General features: G+C 44.3%; 1 protein-coding gene across 1 annotated transcript in view; it reads left to right on the top strand.

Annotated features, from left to right (window-relative positions):
- Positions 1 to 1038: 1038 nt before the first annotated feature.
- Positions 1039 to 20359, top strand: part of LOC311486633 (adhesion G protein-coupled receptor L3) — a 134601-nt gene continuing 115280 nt past the window's right edge. Inside the window, exon 1 of the mRNA XM_084542557.1 lies at positions 1039 to 1252. Within this exon, the coding sequence (XP_084398683.1) occupies positions 1062 to 1252 (191 nt within the window). The 5' untranslated portion in view covers positions 1039 to 1061. The remainder of the gene's footprint in view (positions 1253 to 20359) is intronic.

Genomic DNA, 20359 nt, shown 5'->3' with positions numbered 1-20359 from the left:
TTTTCACACGTTTCCTTTTCACCTCCGTCCTCCCTGATGAATGGCCCGCGCTCCGCGTCGCCTGGCGGTGGCTCCTCGGGGCCCGGGCGCTCGCCTGAAAGGATGTTTATAAAAATCTGCAGTCCTCCTGCGGTCACCCGGGCCAATGTTTACGCTCCTCGCTCATTTTTTATTCTCGCTGTAAACACAGAACTTCTCCAGTCTGCTGCGCACATGCTGGCTCGCGCGCGGGTGTGAGCCTCCGCAGACGTGCGTGGGCGTGCACGCGGGGCCCCTGTGTCAAAGGAAAAGAGAAAACTGCAAACGCCGGATGGCCGCCGCTCAGTCCCACTCGCCCTCCTGGCCGTTTTGGCTCGGCAGTAAAAGGCAGACTTTTGCCAAACTGACTCTCAGCTTTGGCTTAAGGCACAGAGCACCTTTTGACCCTCTGCCTCCTGCCCGCGTGTAGCCTCAGCGAAGCGCGCTGTCTCACCTTAAAATACAAAGAGAAGAATCCATCAGCTCCTATGATTTGCAGATTCTAGTCTGAAGGGGAATTGTAACAATTTATTTCAGACGCACTGCTGTGTTGTTTTTTTTTTTTTTCCACTGTGTGTTTCTGTCTGTCTCTAATTTCTCAGTTGAATGCCCATATAATGAATGTTTATTTTCTCACAGCCAAAAGCAAACACCGTGTCTATTTCCTTATGTTTGATCTGTGTCAATCTCGTACTCTCTCCTTCTACAACTCCTGGCCTCTCGGGGGCCCCTGTGGTATTGCTCATCCTCCCACTCCAAACAAGCAGCGTCCCATCTGCCCACACTCTCCAGACAAAGGTGGAGAACCTAATCTCTTAGGTCTCAGTGTCAGAACTTTTCATTGGAGGTCCTCCCGTCTGTTATTGTACATTCCTGCAGCAATGTGCAGATTCATGATTCTCCACAAGCTCCGAGATTAGGCCGCTGCAACGCCTTCTTGTAACATTGTTTTCACCCAGATCAAGAAGTAAACGGCAATAATCAAGCTTACCTTTTGTGTAATTGTTCATTCCTTTGCAGCCTTCAGTCGAGCACCCATCCCCATGGCGGTGGTGAGGAGGGAGCTGTCGTGTGAGAGCTACCCCATCGAGCTGCGCTGCCCGGGCACCGACGTCATCATGATCGAGAGCGCCAACTACGGCCGCACCGACGACAAGATCTGCGACGCGGACCCGGCGCAGATGGAGAACACGCGGTGTTACCTGCCAGATGCATACAAGATCATGTCACAGAGGTAAAGACACAGATGAATACGTAGCTAATTCGGCAGATTAATCCCTTTCAAAGCTAAATTTCTGTTTGGGGCAATGCAGTTTGTAAATCGCAAAGACTGCAGTTTTGAAAATAGTAACACAATTAGATGTGGGTTGCCACAACCCATAAAAAAGAGATAACTAATGCTTGTTAGACAATGAGCTATAGAGGTTTCACAAGGGACTTGCAGGATGACATGACCTAATCATGAACCTAAGAGCTTCCTCTTTATAGTAAAACTGAAACCATAGACTGGACTTTCCAGCCAAGGCCACTGAAAGTGCATGTGCATATGCATATATAATATAACAAATTAAAAATTTCTTACAGAGAAAGTGAGGAGAATTTAAATTTCACACTTAAAGGCATCATTTCCTGTTAATATTCTTACATTTATGAGGTACTTTTATACTTTACATTTAGGATTATACTCACTTTAAGTGTTACAGTTACAGTATTTATATGTACGTATTGTTTGTATTGATGACTTTTTGTATGAGACAGCTGAAGGGTCCCAAGATCAATGCAGAATCGAAGTTGCAGTGGTTCAGACCAGTCAGTGTCCTGACAGGCGTGTTTTAGGAGTGACGAACGGGTTAACATTATGGATGTATGACAGTGATGGACAGATGGCTCATCCAATCACCTGCCAGATATTTTTTTTCTTCTTCCCAGAGTGCCTTCCCTTTATCTAACAGTTTCCAAGGTCGACTTCTCAAATGGTTCTGTTTAACAAACCATCTGTCGTGTCAGGACAGATGATGGCCTCAAATGATAATGATAATAGGAAGGAGTAGCTTCGGCTCCCGTTAGGAAGTCGAGAGTGTGGACACTGAATATGTCCACACACAGCCACACACTAGTTGGCAAAAAGTTGATTTATGCTGGAAAGTAACCAATTTAAATGACTGGCTTTGTTAAATTTATTGATCTAAAAAATGGAAATGCTAGAAATCCTGGTATTTAGAAACAGCACATACACTATATTAACATGCCTTTTGCGCTGACGTATGACTGACCCATGAGATGTGGCCAGGTTCACAAAGTTTCAAGAGCAAAATCAATACAAAAAACACTTCATCAGGGCAGTCATACGTTGTAGTGAGATGTTTCCGTTGAGGGTTAATTGGGTCAAGAATCACCCTCACCGTACCTGTCCGCTAATCGATGCCGGTCATGAATTTGTTCCGATGCAAATCGGTGCCCATTAGCAATAATGAAAAAAAACTTTATCAGGTGTTTGTCAAAGTAACAATGTTCTTGATGAGCTCTGCTGCCAGACGTGAGCCTGGTTCTCAGAGTTATGACCCTGTTGTGCGGAAACCGGGACGTGGAGACCTATTTGTCAGGGCAGACAGGGTGTAGTCTTACCGCGCTTTGGCTTTTGCAGTGTAATTGATTGCCAACATTAAGGTAATATATACACAAGTTTTTGGGGCTTTAACCAAGTAGTCTGAATTCAGGAAATGTAGAGCTCTAGGCGAGTGTGGAGTGAATATACATATAGTCTATCTGAGCTATTTTGTTGACTTATTGCCACACTTAGAGCAGAATGAAATTGGGATCTTTCTAAGCATGGTTACTCTTGCCTTTGAGGTCAAAACACCCTTGAGCACTCAGAAGGGATGGACTTTATCTAAATTGCTACTCCGCATTGACTTTGTCTACCTCACTTTATTTCCAGAGCTGAACGTATGTTCACTTCCCTTTATTTCCAAAGCTTTAGTTCCACATTGGACATGCCCTTTTGAGAATACTAATGGACTTCTGGGCGTTATCAAACAATTGCTCTTTGCTTTTTAGTTTGGTACCACAGAGTTCAGATAATCAGCTGTGTGAAAAGCAGCTGATTATCTGCAAAGCGGTAGTTTGAAACATGTTGTCAGATAATTGATGCACCCTGTAGCTCCCTTGTTCTCCCGGCCGCCCACTCGGACTGAAAATCCCTGCAGGAATGAATCAACGGGTCCCGCTACTGTCAAGAACACAAAACTAACACAAAGTACCAGGGTGAAGTACGTCTTTTCAGCATCTCGTTGCTACCGGGGGCGTTGCGGCGATGCTTAAAGGTAACTGCAACCCGACTCGGAGCCAGAACACTTTGTCTCGGGAGAGGAAGTTGCTAAGTGGAAGAAAGGTGGGGGCGGTATGAATTGAGAATGGGAGGGTGCCAAAGAAGGGGTCGGGCGAGAGGATTCAATGGCGTTTGTGACTCCAGCGACGTAGCATTAGCATGTCGAGGTTAGCACAACAAACGAACGCCACCCCCGACTGTTCATTGTCAGGCTGTCAGGGCCGTTGCTAGGCACCTGTGGCTAAGCTCATTAGGGTTTAAAAGAAGACCAGAAACAAGAAAACAGAAACAAGCAATTTGAAGAGAGAAAATCTTCTTCTTGTGATAAGGCATAGGCCAAAGACTGAAATAGTTATATTTGGCTTTTAAAAGAATACAGTATCAGCATGTGTATTGTGATAATGAGAAGCAAAACAGTGTTGATGTATTGCTTAGTTCAATTACAATTAACTCGCTTTGATCAGATTTGTAATCTTTAAGAAAACGCTACACAGTAATTCTTGAAGATAATTATTTCTCCCTTCACCGCCTTGTCTGCTTTACGAACTCCAACGCGTCGACAACAGCGGTGATTCAAACGCACTCGTTCATTAATATTTTAGCTCGCCGTTCCTCCTCCATCTCGTACTTTTCCCGTCTCCTTTCTTCTATTCATCACGCAGCGTGTTTACATGCGCACTATAACCCAATCACTGGAAACAATCCAAACAATGTAATAGTGTGATTAACGCATTTACATGCTTCCCAGTAACCTGATTTCCCCAATAATTGTGCTTTCTATGAGCTGTTTGATTACTGGGCTAATGTCTGGAAGGAGACTGCAGAAACAGAGGCGAAACAGAAAATAGCTGGAATCATTAATGGGGTTGCTTTGGTTCTTTGTGTTGATGAATTTGCATAAAAAAAATAATAAAAAAAATCCTTTAATGATTTATCAGCCATACCGAGATATTTAGAATTTCTTCTTCTCACTCACCAAGTGCCAATACCGATACATTTGCTGTCTGAAGTGGCGGCAGACACTGTTGAAATTTCAGCCATCCAGGTGCACTCTGTAAGGTATCTGTTTGACATGAATGGGATTTACTCAGGTTGTAGTTGTGGCCCCTGAGGTCAGCAAGGGTCAACACTATGACTTCAGGCATATTTCTGTAAATCACAGTGGTAAAGCTGTTTATGTGTATTATCCTTAGCACAATGGACAAAATAATGGTGATACCAGAGGTGTGTCTCATTTCGGACACTTCCGTAAGCACACTTAAAGGGGAACTACTGTTTTTTTACAACCTGGTCCTTATTTCTGGCATAAAATACAGTTGTTTACCCACCCATATAACTTTTGTATAATTTGTATTCCTTTGGGAGATAATTAGATCTATGTATATCCATATAGTGGAAGTGAATGGGGCACCGAAACGCAGCCTCTAAATAACGCATTATCTGCCACGAAACACGTTCATTTCACCAATATTTTGTTATGATACGCTAGTGCTATTCCCCGTTGAGTCCTGAGTTACCTGTTATCATCATCCGGGGTCTGTAGATTGACCTACAGACCCTGGATGATGTCTTCTGACCTGGATGGTGTCGTCTCTGAGTGCCCCATTCACCCACAACAATTGACTTCTTTACCTGTAATTTACTGCTGCTAGTTTTTTTGCAACATGGCTGAATATTTTTCAGATTCTGAGGTTGTGGACGGACCATAGCAGTAGGAAATTACAGGTAAACAAGCCGATCAGAAATTATTTTATGCCAGAAATAAGGTACAGGTTGTGAAAAACAGCACTTTAACTGTTTTCTGTGTGAATTTCAACAGAATAGTGTTGTTTCAATTCAAACTTGGCAAGTTGCGCAATTGACAGGTTGACTTACCCAACTAACCCTAGCTACGCACCGCTATTAACGTACTGGTGGCCTCTATCTCACAACAGTGTAGCGGTAGACGTGCATGACCAACCATTTGTATGGTATGGTGTTAATTCCGACCCCAAGATCCTGCAGCAACCTCCAGCTGGAACATCGGCCCTCTATGTCACCAAGATGGTGGCCACTGAGGGTGAGAAGCGTCCAGTGTTTGACACTAAAGTGCATAGATTGAAACCCTATTTCTTCTACTTTGTTTTTTAATTGGCGTTAGATTTCTTCTGCTCCAACTCTTAAAATATTTAATTCAAACTTTAAACATGTAGTGTGCAGTAAGGAATTGGAAAAAAAAAGAGGTGGTTTATCTAATCTGATTACCATTTCAGTCTTAATTAAAGAAAGAAAAACTGCTTCAATAACAGGTGTAATTATCTTAGAATTACCTTAATCTGGTTCTAATCTAATTAGCGTGCTGGTGAATGTGCTGATATTCTCCTCTTTTGGGAGTCTTCCTCCACTGGCCCGTGCACCACCTGCCTCTCCTGCTGGCACTGGTTGAGTCGCGGCGACTGGCAGGAGCCTCGTAGTTAGCATTCACATTGTGTCTGAAGACGAGCCACGCTGCCGCCGGCTTCGTCTGCATGCCAGGCCTGCAGCCCGGCGGCGGCGAACGCGCGGCAACCGTGTCACCGGCTCGCGCGGGCCTGTCAATACACATTGAGGCGGCTCAATTCCCTCGACTCCCAACAGCCGCTAAGAACGCCGCATTGACATTCAGCTATCAAACCCAAACTCCACCTATTCTAGTTTAGCCCACTTATAAACATATATATAAAGCGCTACTCTGGTGAGGTGTTTGGTTCCATTACAGCCCTCTAAGCGAGCGCTAATAGCACCCTGTGTCTGAGTGATAGCACGTCTCTGAGCTTGTGAGTGCTGTAATGCATTTTGAAATGAAGGCTGTGTCGCGCCATGCTGTGACAGACCGAAATGAGTGGCTCTCTTTTATTAGATGTTCCTCGCTCTGTGCTTTGCACGTCATGGCTGCGCGCAGGCTCTAGATAAACATGTCACCCATAGGTGGTGCAAGCTGCATGGAGGGTAATCACGCTGTAATTGAAACGTGCTATCAGCGATTCGTTTGGAACAATTTGACGCCATTTGCATAGTGTCTGCGCGAATGCAGCAGCCTGTGTTTTCTTTTTTTATATTCCCTTGTGGGATATTTCTTTGGCGGTTATTGTTTGGGAGCTGATGTGTCTGTTGAGTCTGCATTTCTTCAACACATGTACAGATCTGGTGGCACTTCCCTCTGCGTGAAATCGCTTGAGAGGCAAGACAGTGGTGCTATCAAACAGCACTGACCCTTTTCTCATCAGAGCCCCAGTGTCTTTTTTTTTTGTGCTCCCCTTTTCCTTTCCCCAAGGCGGTGTGGCCTTCACGGCCAGTAATTACAGGCTATATCAAAGCTATATATCACCTTATATCTCGGTAGACCTCAGCAGGCACCTTAAGGGACAGCTGATAGCATTGTGGTGGGCTTGTGCATGACCCCTGAAGGAGAAAAGCAGGTCAGGATGAAGACCCCCCCCTCCATCCCCCTTTCTAACACATGCGCATCCAAACACAGGCACGGACATGTCCCTGTCTGCCCAGACTATTTTGTCTTTTTTTATTTCTTTTCCTCGGTCTCCCTGGGATTCATCCCTCTGCTGTGTCATCACAAGAACAAAGAAGAACAAAGCATATTTTTGTCCACCAGCATTTTGTGTTTGTGCACATGACACTAATGATGAAGGTTAATAGATATCACAGCTTGATGAGTCTCGCGAGGGCGATAAAACTAAATGAAGGCAGCCCGCGATTTGAACCTGCTTGGCCGCTTGACAGTTGACATTTGACAACCTTCCTGTTAATGGCGTTTGTGCGGAAAACAAATGCTCCCGCGCCATTATTTACTTCACCACGCTCGGGCTGGGATGCGTGAGACAAATGGCTCCTCTCCCGTTGGATGGAAACATGTGCTGACAGAGGGACGGGAGTGATTGAGGGATAAGAAGTGGAAAGCAGATGGGAGGATTCCTTCTCCTTTAACGATGATCTTTCCCATACGTACCAGTTCTCATTATCCTTGGCTTTTGACCTTATTTCAGAGATGAAGGATTTGATGAGATATTTGTTTGAGCAGGAGAGCAGGATTAACTGAAGAATCCCCGTTTGGGTTTTTTTTTTTTTTTCTTCTTGGGCCAATCTTTATTTAAATCCCTTCATCTCAAGCAGGATGTCATGGGCGTAGGGTTTATGGGAAGAAAACCTAAATCTCAGGTCCCCAATCGCCAGAAAGTCTAGACACTCAGAGGAAGCTCAGATACACATTAATTGGCGTTTTCTTCAATGAAGGTTATAAAGGGACAGTTCCTCTTACTTGATTTTGCTTATGATCAAATTTGAGCGTGGGGCAAATGACGATTAGTGATTTGAGCTTACTGGTAGTAAATACAACGCACAGATTTGGCATCTGTAATTCTAAATAGCTTAAAAAAAAGAAGCCTTTTCTTACTTGTCCTCATTTCCCCTTAGCTGTGAGGCAAGCTAGGCTTCACGCTGATACCCTTGCTCTGTGTTTCTGATATCAGCATTGAGTACTAGCCAGGAACCAAGCTCGAACTTTCCCCCTGCCAAAATAAGTCTGGAGTCACTCCATTGGGAACTGATTATGCCCCGGCTAAGATCTCCCGGGCCAGTCAGATTCTTTTGAACTCCGTTAAGCTGAATTTGTTGACACCCAGTTGGCACTGATTGGTTGGACGACTAACCCATTGAGTGCAGAGGTATTTTTTTTCTCTGTATTGGTTAAGAAACACCCATTAATTAAATTCGAACGCCGTGTTACCCTACTTATATTCTGTTAAGAATTGAATCTGGCTATGTTAAGCTAATCAAGTGTGTGTCTAAAGGTATATAACAAGAAAATACATCAACCTGGTTGTTCGCATGGACTTGTGGATGTTTAATCTTATTTCTTTTAGTGTTCAAGACACTTTGAGGTGCAGCTCTGCCTGTGAAAACAGCTGTACAATGTCTTCTGTAGCACCGATGGAAGCTGTCCAAAGTTTGCAAAAAAAATAAAACAATAACCCCTGATGATTCGATCATTATGATGTGCTGACGCTAACATTTCTAACAGAAAAGCCAGCTTGACAAACTGGACATGTCAGGTCTGGAGGACGCGAACAGAAGGATCTGATGACGGATGCTATCAAGTTGCATTAAGCAAAAGTTATGCATGACCCAAATTAGTGAAAGCCAGGATGTCTCAGATAGGAGCTGAAGGCCAAAAATGTGCTAAAGGAATCAGAAAAGCAAATATTTGTGCAGTACGTGTAGTAGTCATGAGGCTTTAGTATTCCAAAGAGACAGCTGCCACTGAGAGAGATTGTAATGCCGAACAGATGTGAGAGTAATACCTTCATTGTTCATGCACGGCTCAAGCGGCCTTGCCTTGTTTAAAGTCGGGGTTTGCGTAAACACTTAACTCCTAAAACAATGAGATGTCACTTGAAATAATACACGAGCTCAACGCTGGAAGTGCAAATATCATGCAGGTTCTGCTTTATAGAAAATGTTCAATTAGGCAGGCTGTAATAAAAAGGCCCGTGTAGCACTTTAATTTATGGATTCATGCGTTGCAGTCGCTACTTTTAGGGATTTGAATCCTGCTGGGCCTCCTAAACAATCAAGTGTATTTGTGTGTTTAACAGCGTGTATTAGATTATACCGAGGGCATATTTTTCATTAATCACTTAGCAGAGATTCTGTGAGATCTCGATTACGATCTATTTATACCAGCCCTTCTCTGCTCATGGAGGAGTTGCTGGTTTGTCTAGCGTACTCTTGGTTGGAGGCTGTTTTTCCATGATACAATTATGTGTTGAGCACCTGACAATTACAGAACAAAAACATGACCGATGAGCGCGGCGGGGGACAACTGCCTGTTGTAACAGTGTGAACAAATAGAGAATGGTGGGAGGTTTTGCAGCCGGCGTTAATATGCAAAAAAAAAAAAAGGATATTAATAACAGCTCTGACAGAAACAGAAAGGGAAGATAAAGATTCCCTTTTGCTATGAAGCAAGCGTGCAAAGTAACAAGCAGCATTCAGAAGTTGCGTGGATTACTGTAGGAATTTAAACCGCCTTTCCATCTGTGCGTGTTTACCTCCTGCCCTTGTGTAACCCTCTTTTTGTAAAGAGTTTTTAAATCAAAGAGGTTTATTTCTTTGCCATCTATTCTTCTCCCGCACCGGCTGACATCACCTGACATTCATTATCCTGTCTCATTTTTCAGCCCGTGCCTGCCTCCTACCCTAACGCCTTTGATAAAAAAAATAAATAAATAAAAAAAAAACCTGCGGCATTCAATTTTGGCCAATTAGCTGCTGTAAATTTCAAGCTGGCAGCCTATAAAGTCGACCGAGAAGTGGCCGTACAAGACTATTTGGTGATTAGATGGAGGCGGAAGCCCGTGTTGCAAAACGGGGAGATGCTTAAGAACGTCTTCCGGCGTGGAGCGGACTGGTGCGTCTCAGGAGATCGAGATAAAAGAGAAGCGGACTGACACTAACTGAGCCAGTGGTTTGAAACCACCGTAACGGTGTCCGTTTTTGGATTTCTAAGCTTAATGCCCCACAGAGTTCATTATGCCCCTACGAGCCGAGAGCTTTGCAGGAGTTTTGAAGTTTTTAGTGTTTATTTTCTTCGTATAACCCTCTGGAAACCTGGAGCTGGTATAAGGGTATTTTTTTATTTATTTTTTTTTTGCATCAGATTAACAGCTGTCACGGTGTTGGCTCGCCAAACATGGGGTTTTAATTTTGTGTCGAAAAAATCGAAGGAGGAGGCCTCAGTCAATTTGTCAATTGGGGGGAGTGAGTTTCATTTGGTTGAATCCAAACAGTAAAGAAAGAGCTAATTCAGGCAGGAGCAGGTGGTTAGTCAGAGAGCAGGGAGCCGACGAGGCTTTTTCCTTCCCTCTATTTGATTTTTTTGCCCTTCTCTGCACTCTGTAGTCTTTTCATCCTTGTTCTTCTAGTTCTCCTTTCTTTTTTAATTGGCAGTTGGGGGTAGCCAACATACACATTTGATGTCTTCTGCTACATCTCTTCCTTATCGCCCTAAAGCGCTGGAACCTTTTTTTTTTTTTTTTTTTTTTTCTCCCTCCTCCAACACAGAGAGGGCATATAACTTTTACTGACCTTTAATAACTTTGCTGGATATTCATCATCTCTCCCCCAAGATAAAAACAACATCCACTGATGTTGATTCACGGCTCATCTTTGGAGTGAACTCCAGAACTTTTCATGGCTCTCCCCTCATTTTACCACTTTACCATAAAAATACAGCCCTCTCCCTCTGATGGCATTCGTCCAGATTAACATCTGCAATTGTGGAGATAGAGCTCACGGTAATAATTGAGGGCCTGATTGGAAGAAGTCATCATAAGTCTCCCAACTTGAGGGACTGTAAGCTAAATTGAGTCAAGTGCCGCATTGATTTTATGCCAACCCTACGCTAAGATGGCAATGTGATTGAAGTTCTGGGTAGTGAAGTCTGGTAGAAATGCACCTCCTCAGATAATGAGTGTTGCTACGTTTGGCAGCAAACAGTTCAGCCGTTAGATCCACATTAAAGGGGACCTGTTATGCTCATTTCCAGCTTGGTTTTTTAATTCCCGGAATCCACTGGAATAACTTTGCATGATTCACAATTCAGATGTATTATTATTTATCTTGTTCAGGCTATTATGAAACCTCTCGATTCAACCCCTGCTTGAAAACAACACAAGGTCCTGTCTCTTTAAGGGCCTCTGTCCCTAAAACCAAACTTTCAGCTGATTGATCTTGACAAAAGTGTTTGCATGTCAATGTATAAACCTACTAGGTAACAAAAGTAAGGGCAACTTCTCTAATCAACTCATAGATGTTTGATGAACAGCATGGATGCGTCGTATGGTAATCTGCAGTACATTAAATGTCAATATTACTACACATACTGTACATTTACTAAGAAGACTGTAGTTTGGCTTTATATGTGTGCTTTGTCTGGAGCAGACGACCGTGTTAAGAAATCCACAATGAGCTGTCATCGGCTCTGCACAAAAGTTGGAAAAACTTTAGGAGAGAGTTTCCGGAGCAATCTGAAGCCTGAGCCTTCGGTTCCCGCTGATTGCTTTTACATACGTATACCTCATTATTTGAAACTTTGGTCACATTGAATTTAAACTTCCATAATTTCAATATTATATGCGTGTCAGAAAGTAAGGAAAAGAGATTCAAACTGTCTCGAGACGCTTTACAAAACCCGGCCCGGAACCCCCGGAGCAAGCATGAAGGCGACGGTGGCAAGGAAAAACCTTGAGCAGAACCCAGCTGCTTGAGGCCGGCTGTGTAGAGACCGAAAAAGACAAGTCGCTGAGTAAAGCAGTGACTGATTTAGTCATAAACAACTGACTAAAGAATAACCATACAGCCTCTCTGTATTACTGATATATTCACCCTATTCAAGTATTGCCTACCACCAGGTCTAGGCGGTAGGGACTTTCTAAGAGACACATTATTGGACATTGGAAGTCACTTTAAAGGTTCTCCAATCTCAGGACTGTTCCCAACATCTTTCTATTTCCAGCAGCCTCATCCACATCTCTGGGTAGCGTAGCCCACCAGCTGCATGAGTCATCACCTCCCTCACAACTAGTCTGGCAAAACTAGCCTAGCATTTATAATCATCCGGCTAAAACTCAATTGCAGTGTAATGCTGTGCAGCAGTATTACGATTGTAATAGTTTTGATTAGATTTGATAGGGGTGAGCAGGCAGTTTATTTTTCAGTAGTCGTGTAAACAGGATTATTATGAGGAATTGTCAGTTTATGCAATCATATAAACAGCTTAAACAAACCGCTCCAGTCTTTTGGCAGCGGTGGCGTTATCGTAGCATATAAAAGTGGGCATATTTAATTGAATCCGGCCTTATTAATCACTAAAGTGAAACAAAGGCAAACATCAAAATAATATAATACATAATTCATTACATTTTACTACAGAGCTGTCTGAGATGCCAAATAAAAGTTTCTCTTACAAACACACTGGCGCGTCACCTGCCTCGGGTACTTGTGTATTCACACGTTGCCACTCTGAACCTCCAGGACAGCAAAGTTATTTTCACACGGTGCATTTGACAGAGCTGTTTAAAATGGATGAGGCCGGTAATGTGATCGGCCAGTAGGATCTTGATTAATCACCACACCCCCTGTTTTTATATTCCGCTCCATCCTGAACCTTTGGTGCGATAATGAAAACAACAACTGCTTTTAGAGACTCCCTCCCTTCGCATGATCTAGTGCCGGTTGTCATGATTGCATCGTAATACTTTTTTGTCGCCACTTCTCACCGTGCCTGTCGCGAGAAAGGTCCAAGCTTTTCCCGGCGGATGTCCAAGGTGGGTTGAGCTTAGATAGGTGGCTGAACTGATTGGTCATTGGAGCTGGCTTCCGTCCTTGGTGACCAGGTGTTTATCTTAGGTCTAGGGATTATTTCTCCCTCATGTCACTGAACCATTGGCACCGTACCTTGAGTAGTCTGTTGGACTGCTGCCCATGGATCCTTTGGGGTTGCGGGTGGGTCCTCCATTGATCAGGCGTGTTCCTGCGTGTCCTTTCAGGAACGAGGATTGTTTTTTTGGGGGGATCTGGAGACTTTAGAGGTCAGGTCAACGCCTTGAGCTCTTTGTTATTTTCGTCAAATGGTTCAAGAAGATATTTGGCATGTTGGGGAGTATATCCCGTCAGGGGAGACCAACAACATTGTCATGTTGCCCGTTGCCATGGGGGAGTTGTGCTTTGTCGGGGTAACCTCTAAAGCCAAGTCCACATGAATGCCAGAACCCAAGATTTCAATCAGTGTTCTTCACTTCACCTGTTATCCCTGTGGCCAACATGTCAACTGTTGTGAGTTCAGTCTAACCATATTAATCAAAGTATCTTTTAGATCTAGTTTCTGCATGCAGTGACCTTCAGTATTTCATGGCATTTAAAACACTGATAAATGATGTTTTCCAAGTAATATTTTTATTTGAATGAATTGATTTTTTCCCTTTCTTTCCTTTCAGCATATTTTCTTTTTTGTTCGTTAAGCTTTCAGGAGTGTACTTAAGTCCCACAAAGCGAGGGCACATCTTTCTGGCTTTTCTCCATTACAGTACCACTCAGGGTTTAGCTTTTTGTCATGTATATTCAACAAGCGTGATCTACGCGGTCGTATATCTACCGAGCATGTGAATGTTTGTCAGCTGGCTTAGTTGCCCTCCAACATTGCTCGAAAATGAGTCATCTTCGAGAGTTTAGGCGATGAAGTACTGTATTACCACTGGAATGATAGATGGCTCAAAGCGCTTGGCTGAGAGAGCCTCCAGTCGCCGCTCAGCCCTGCATTACAAGGCACCCTCTACCTCCCTTAATCCCACTATCTTCCCGTCTCCCTGCCTCTTTCCCTGTCCTCTCAATTACACTTTGACTCTGAATCCCCTTTTCACTCCTTAGCACTCCTCTTCCAATGCTTCGGTTTCTTTTATATCACTTTAATGTTTCTTTTTTTCTTTGGGTCTTTGTCACATCGCCTTTTTTTTCTAATGGGCTTAGGATGGGCATGAGCAATTCTCCAGACCCAAAAGCCTCTACTACTCTACTTGCAAGGGCAGGAAAATTGGGATCTACATTCACGACGCACGCCCTCTAACCTTGGCGAGACGAATTCAAGAGAGCGAGACAAGGAGCGGTTTCACCTTGTTTACTTCGTAACTCTCTCATGGCTGCACACGGTCAACACCTGTTATATTAGTCCGGTCCCATTCACCCTTTAGTTTGAGCTCTCATCTTCTTCCTCCGTTCCATTTCGGCGTAAGGAAGCGTCCAGAATTATCCTTAAGATGTTTTCGAACCTAGCCGTTATCATCTTGGGAACGAAAAGTGCCTTTTTAAAGCCTCTTTAAATCCTATTTTCTCTTTATCTCAAATGATAGCCGTCATTTTGGCTGTGTCTTTGGTAGACGTGGGTTAAATGTTCTGCTTTGAACCGGGACGACCGTTAAATCCCAATCAATACAAAATGCCGCAATTATCCACCTGTTTGATCCGAGGCTGCCGGATCCACCGGCGTGACTCAAATGAAACGGGGGAAACTAAAACACAGCGTATCAATCTTTAAGCCGAAAAAGTGATGACGCTCTCTGGTGATCAATGTTTCATGGCGCGGTTGCATAATTCACTTTGATCTAGCCCGAGCAGCTGAATATGCATAGAGTTTTGTACATTTCCAGTATGGGAACACTCAGCAGTATCTTGAGGCTCGGTGCGTGAGTTTAAGTGCATTTAGAGTTCATAACAATGGATGAATTTAAATCCTCGTCCCTTAAGTGAATGGAATGATTGATTCTGCTGATCACTGGTAATGGTATTACTTGAATACCAACCGTTAAACTCCAATGCTGTCCTCATTAAATGGCACTGTGGGACGTTTCTGACTTGCTAACTGTAAATGTATTTCTTGTGCCTATCGTCCTAAGACATCGTCCATTTTTCAACTGTCCTACAGCCTTTAGCTACATCACATGATCATCTGATATGCTTTGATATGCTTTTGCCTCTTGTATCAGTGTGATTTGGTACCCAGGTACAAGTGGCGCAGTAAAACTGAAGATCCGTCCCTCCGCCCCCGCCTGCCTCTCATTTTCAGCGGCGCACACGTTTCCTGTTGAGGGTTTTGTCTGTGTCTAGAGTGGCCTCTCCTGCTGGCCCCCGTCCTTGCTTGTGAAAGCTAATTATGCCGGGCTATTTTCTGACCAGGGAGCATGTCAATATTACACAGTGGGAGAGCTCTCACTCGGCCCGCGTCGCATTCTTATTCATGAGCCTTAATTCCATCAATGGCCCCCTCAGCCACTGGACCGTGGCGGTTCCTTGCCATTGTGTGATTTTAAGGGAAGTGCTCGCAGCTGCCGCAGAGTGATGCTATACCGTAAAGGAGTGCAACTTAGAGACCCACTCGGCAATCTCCGTGTGCTCGGATCGTGTTCGACAGCGCTGCGCGCGGAGCGAGGGAAGGCCTTTTGTGAGTGCTGACACGGACCTAATTTTCTCGTGTACGTGCTCATCGAGGTGGAGATTGCAGAGGGTGGGATGTGGAGGGTGTGAGGCTCCTGTTAGGGACCTTGCGGTGGAACTGAACGCAAGGCAAAGCTCGTCTGTGCAGTGGCGCGGCAACACTTTTCGGGACTGGGTCTTTTTTTGGTACACCCCCAAATAAACTGCATCAGTTCTAACATCTATGCCTGATTACTTTCTGCATTTGCACAGAAAAGGGCATCAAGACAAGCTTGGCTGCCATCTAATTTTTAAGGGAACCTGACCATACAACGTTATTTTAATCCTCTATTTTCATGTAATAATATTTAATTGTTCAAATTATAATTATATGTATGGATTGAGGCTGTCCTATGTTCTGTACCTTGGTTGTATTCTGTATCCGTGCCACAGGAGCAAAGAGGACACAGTTTGACGGGTAGGGAGTGAGGCAGGGGCTGTGTTCATAGCTGGAGAATGACAGCGAGGGAAGCAGCTGCACCTTAAACACCGCTGCACCCTTTTCTCTCTTGTCTCCCTAACACCATCCCCACACAATCAGGTTTCTCATGTCACCTTGAAAAGTTGATGGGATTTACTGTTCCCTGATTCTTCCCTTATACGTCTCTTTACTCGGACACTTGTTGTTCTTTGATGCGCTGGGAGGGGATCAGAATTTAAATGCGCCTTTCTAAATGTGATCTTGACTCGACATCGCCTTTTACAAAGTCGTCTTAACTAGTCAAATTTTGACAACGCCACCCCGAGGCTCGCCGCCTCGCGCACCTTTGTGCCGCCGCTGCTGCCTCTTTAAATTTGGCGAGCGGGTTTTCGGGAAAAGCACCCCCAACTGCCTCCTTCGCCTTTTCCGTCTGAGGCCTTCCTCGCGATGCCTGTTCACATGCAAGAGGTGAGAACTGCGCAAACAGCCTGCTGTCAGTATATTTAATAAAAGATATGATGGAACCGTTTGTTCCAGTTGGGAAATTAGGCTGCTGCAGGAGCATAAAATAATAACATTCAGCAAGGTGAAACACATAACACACAGGCATAAAAGAAGTAGAAAACAATACAACTGAATATGAGAAATCCACAGCATGTTTGCTGTTATTGCCAGCGTTACTGCTGTGAATGTATTGTTTTTTAATTTCATTTTCACTTCAGGTCACTTGACGTCCGTCACAGCTGCAGTGGCAGCTTTTAAATGCGCTGCATCAAATGTTTAGCAGCTATTAGATCTAATTAATTTGTTCGTAATAACGGATAAATACTAAATGCATTGCAGAAACGCTGATAAAATAAATGACCATCATCTATCTTCTAACTACCTACTTGTAAACACATCAATCTGAGCCCCTGCCATATGAGCGCGCTATTTTCTATCTCTGCACAATTGGTGGAACCATTTTCCTCCCGATCGATGGCTGTGGAGCTGGTCTTTTTGTTCGCATTTATCAATGAGCCCAGACAAAAGCGGCACCTCGGAGGTTTGGTCCGTGGCATTAGAAACCATGGCAACCGCGCCCGGTTTTGAACTTGAGACGTCTTTGTGACAAGCGCTGAAGGTTAAGCCTGAAGTTGGCTCGCCTACCCGCTAAATCCTGCTCCGTGAGACGGGCCTCGGGTCATAAGAGATACAAGAAAATGATGGAATTAGGTGAGGATAACACACTTTATGTTTTCCGTACAACAGCACAACAAAGCGCCGTCCCAAAAACTGTCATTGTTCAAAGTGTTTTGCAATAAATCTTCTGCTACAAACAGACACTGACACGGAATACATACCGGAGTTGGGAAACAAGCAGAGCAGAAACAAACAGACAGGATGACACACTCTAGACTTTGTTTTCCAGCAGAATGAGACTCCCCTCCTCCTCAGGCTGAATCTCCGGAGACCTGTTGGTATGGAAGAGAAGTTAAAAGACAGCTAAATGTCTCGGCTTCCCTTGACAAATTCAGAGGGACAGCGGTGCTGTGTGGGGTGAAATGCAAGGAACGCCTTGTCACCTCCACCAGCACAAGAAAGAGACAGAACTTTATCAGTCTTGGTACGTCTCGTTCCCTCTTCCTTCGCTTTGTTTGGGCTCCTCCTCTGTCAAACAAAAGATCTACATAAACCTGAAGTAGTCACATCAAGCGCTCATGAATTAAAGCTGCGAAGGAAGTTGTTAAAGAACTTGTACCAGCTTCTCAGATGTTGAGACTCGCTTGTGTTTTCTTTTCCACGCGCTCAAAATGGAATACCTTTGGGTTGTTCACGGGAAGAATCAAAGTTGTTCTTAAAATTCATGACGGGCTTGTTTTTGTGATCTTGTAAACATTAAGTATAGACGAGATTAGGGGTGAGGCGGACCATTTGCCGCATGCTCCCGCGTTCTCTGCCTCTGTAAAAAAATAAAGGCAAAAAATGCTCCAAAATAAAGTACTATTATAAAAGATGTAGAGAGAAGGCAGCACGGCTCAGTCACATCTGAACATGATACAAACAACATATCTTAACGTGGCTTATGGAGGTATCTCTGATGCTCATTGCAGACAAACCCAATACATCAAAAACCTTAGAGATGAAGACATAAAAGTCAAGAACTTGCCTTTACATTTTCTTCAGTGTCCAAATAATACCACTGATAGTTATCCATTAATTCATGGAGACTACTTCAAACAGCAGCTGCTAATATCTAATTTAGCTAATGGTTCCAGTTTGCGGTATAAAAACACAGTTGTTAATGTCAGATTTAAAAATCCATATTAAATACTAAACAGATTGATTAAAAGAAAACTGAATAATCAATAACATAACTGATCTCGATAACCATCTTACAGTCACTTTAATTAGTACATCTTGTACTGAATTAGGCCCTTTGTGCCTTCGCGGGTCAGTAAATTACTTTCCCCTCAGACATAGTGACTGACAGTACCTTGGGCATATTGACGCCGAGGAGACAGGAGAGTTCAGTCAAGCCCGAGCTGTTAATCCCGACCATGCATCCTTCAGGCGGAATCCTTAAGACCCGCGGTGATTTCCTGCATGCCAATGCGGGACCTGGACCCTTGCCGAGCTATTGACGGCTGACCCCTCCTGTATCGAACACCGGTGGGGGTTACTCATAACCCCTGCTCGTCTTTCATTATTGAGATGTGAATGAGGAAGGTCACGGGGTGGCTGTCATCGATCGCTCAACACCGGAATATTTGATTGCCGCTCGGGCGGCTCTGCCAAGGCGCTCTACTCCGCTGCAACAAAGGTGGCCATCTTGAATGTGGGAAAAGGTTGACGTGCGGTAAACATTCAGTTCGGAGGGGCTGGTTAATGCCTGCAGAGTCACGCTCGGTCTGTTTCACGGTGTTCCTTTAAGGTGTGTCATGCGGCTGTACAGAGGTTTGTGTATTTATTAGTAAACCTTATGGCTTGTGTAGATAGATGTATTTATTATTAGAGGCACCTCTTTGTCTCTTTGTCATATGAGGTAATTAGCAACCAGACACCCTCCTGGAAGCTAAGCACTGTGGGTGACCGTGGGTGAAGCAATGTGGTTTAAGCTTTGAAAAAAGGGCTTTGAAGAAGGAAAGCGCTGGAAGCAAATACTGGCCCAAGTCGGACACTGGAAGTTACCATGGTGACAAAGACTGGAAATGAAAAATCTATGCTTAAAGGCAGGCCTTGGTGAGTGTGTGTGTGTCTGTAAGAGAGAAAGATGGCGGGAGGGGGGGTGCTCAGTGATACAGTGCGCGTATTGATTTGTGTGTGGATTATAAATACAGTGAATGGAGTGCCGTTCTATCTGAGCGCTAATGTAGTTTTCTGTGCTTTGTTCAGGCGAACCTCAGAATGTCTTTGTGCTCTCCGAATGCAGATTGAGTAACGGCCCAAGAAAAGGATTAGAATCTTTTTGTTGTCACTGTGCAGTGCGTGCAGCCACATAAGCTCCCCAAAGCACCCCTTTGACTGGAACCAGCGGCGGGCGGCGCTCTTTGTGCGTAACAAACAGGACTTGACGCCTTGAAAAGTCAAACCGATGGAATTTCTGCCACTCAGTTTTCATCTCCCCGTCCGTCCCTCTGAAGGCCGGCGCAGCAGTGGCACCACTGGGTATCTGGCGGAAGAATCTTGAGGCTTACGGAGATGCTCTTGAGATGGGCTTAGAGTCCCAGCGGGGCGGCTCAAAAGGCTAACCTTGGTGTGCTGCGACGGGGGCCTGTCGCTTGGATGTTTCAAAATGCATTCCTCCGTGTCGCAGAGCGAGCATATAGAGCCTTTGGATGCGTGCAAGCATTTGTTTGCACACTCGCCTGCCTGCAGAGATGCTAACACTCCAACTAGCATAATTTCAATTGAATCTCTGATGCATGTAAATGTGCACAGCCACACATCCATCAGGGATCTTCAGCCCCCCGCGCGCCGAAATTGTCGTTTTTCTTCCACATGTGACACATCAATATCCGCGTGACAGTGGCTGTAAAAAAAAATATGACCCAATCTACACTTTTAACACGTTCCTCCTGGAATGAGGCTTTGCCTTAAAATGGGTCTACAGGCGGGAGGTCCCAGGGGTCCTCCGCTGGAAGATAAATCAAGCATCACCAGGAAGATGCGGGGCAGCATCATTTGTTGGCAAGAATGGAAAAATTCATCTTGGAAATCGTAAATCATTAGCCGGGCGGGCCCCCAGTGAATAAGCCTCGCCCGCCAAACTAATCGATTTGTGAAGTTGCAGCACGCTTCAGCCCTCCCTTCTGCCTGATTACACCCTGGAGTGACACTGTGGGCGTCAGAATTTACATACAGTATACATACCCTGAGATTAGACGCTTCCTGTTTTTGACACAGATATGTTTAAATCATACATCCAGCTCTATTTACATACTTTTAATAACAGAGATGCATTAAATGACCTGTTAGGTGAATTTCCTACAATCTATTAGCAGAAATTACAGTTTCATTAGTGTACAGTCACCTATAGCTGCGAATCATAGTGT

This window comes from Chelon labrosus, assembly GCF_963514085.1.
Source record: "Chelon labrosus genome assembly, chromosome: 1".
In the NCBI taxonomy this organism is placed as follows: Eukaryota; Metazoa; Chordata; class Actinopteri; order Mugiliformes; family Mugilidae; genus Chelon; species Chelon labrosus.
This window is presented reverse-complemented; position numbering and strand designations above follow the sequence as displayed.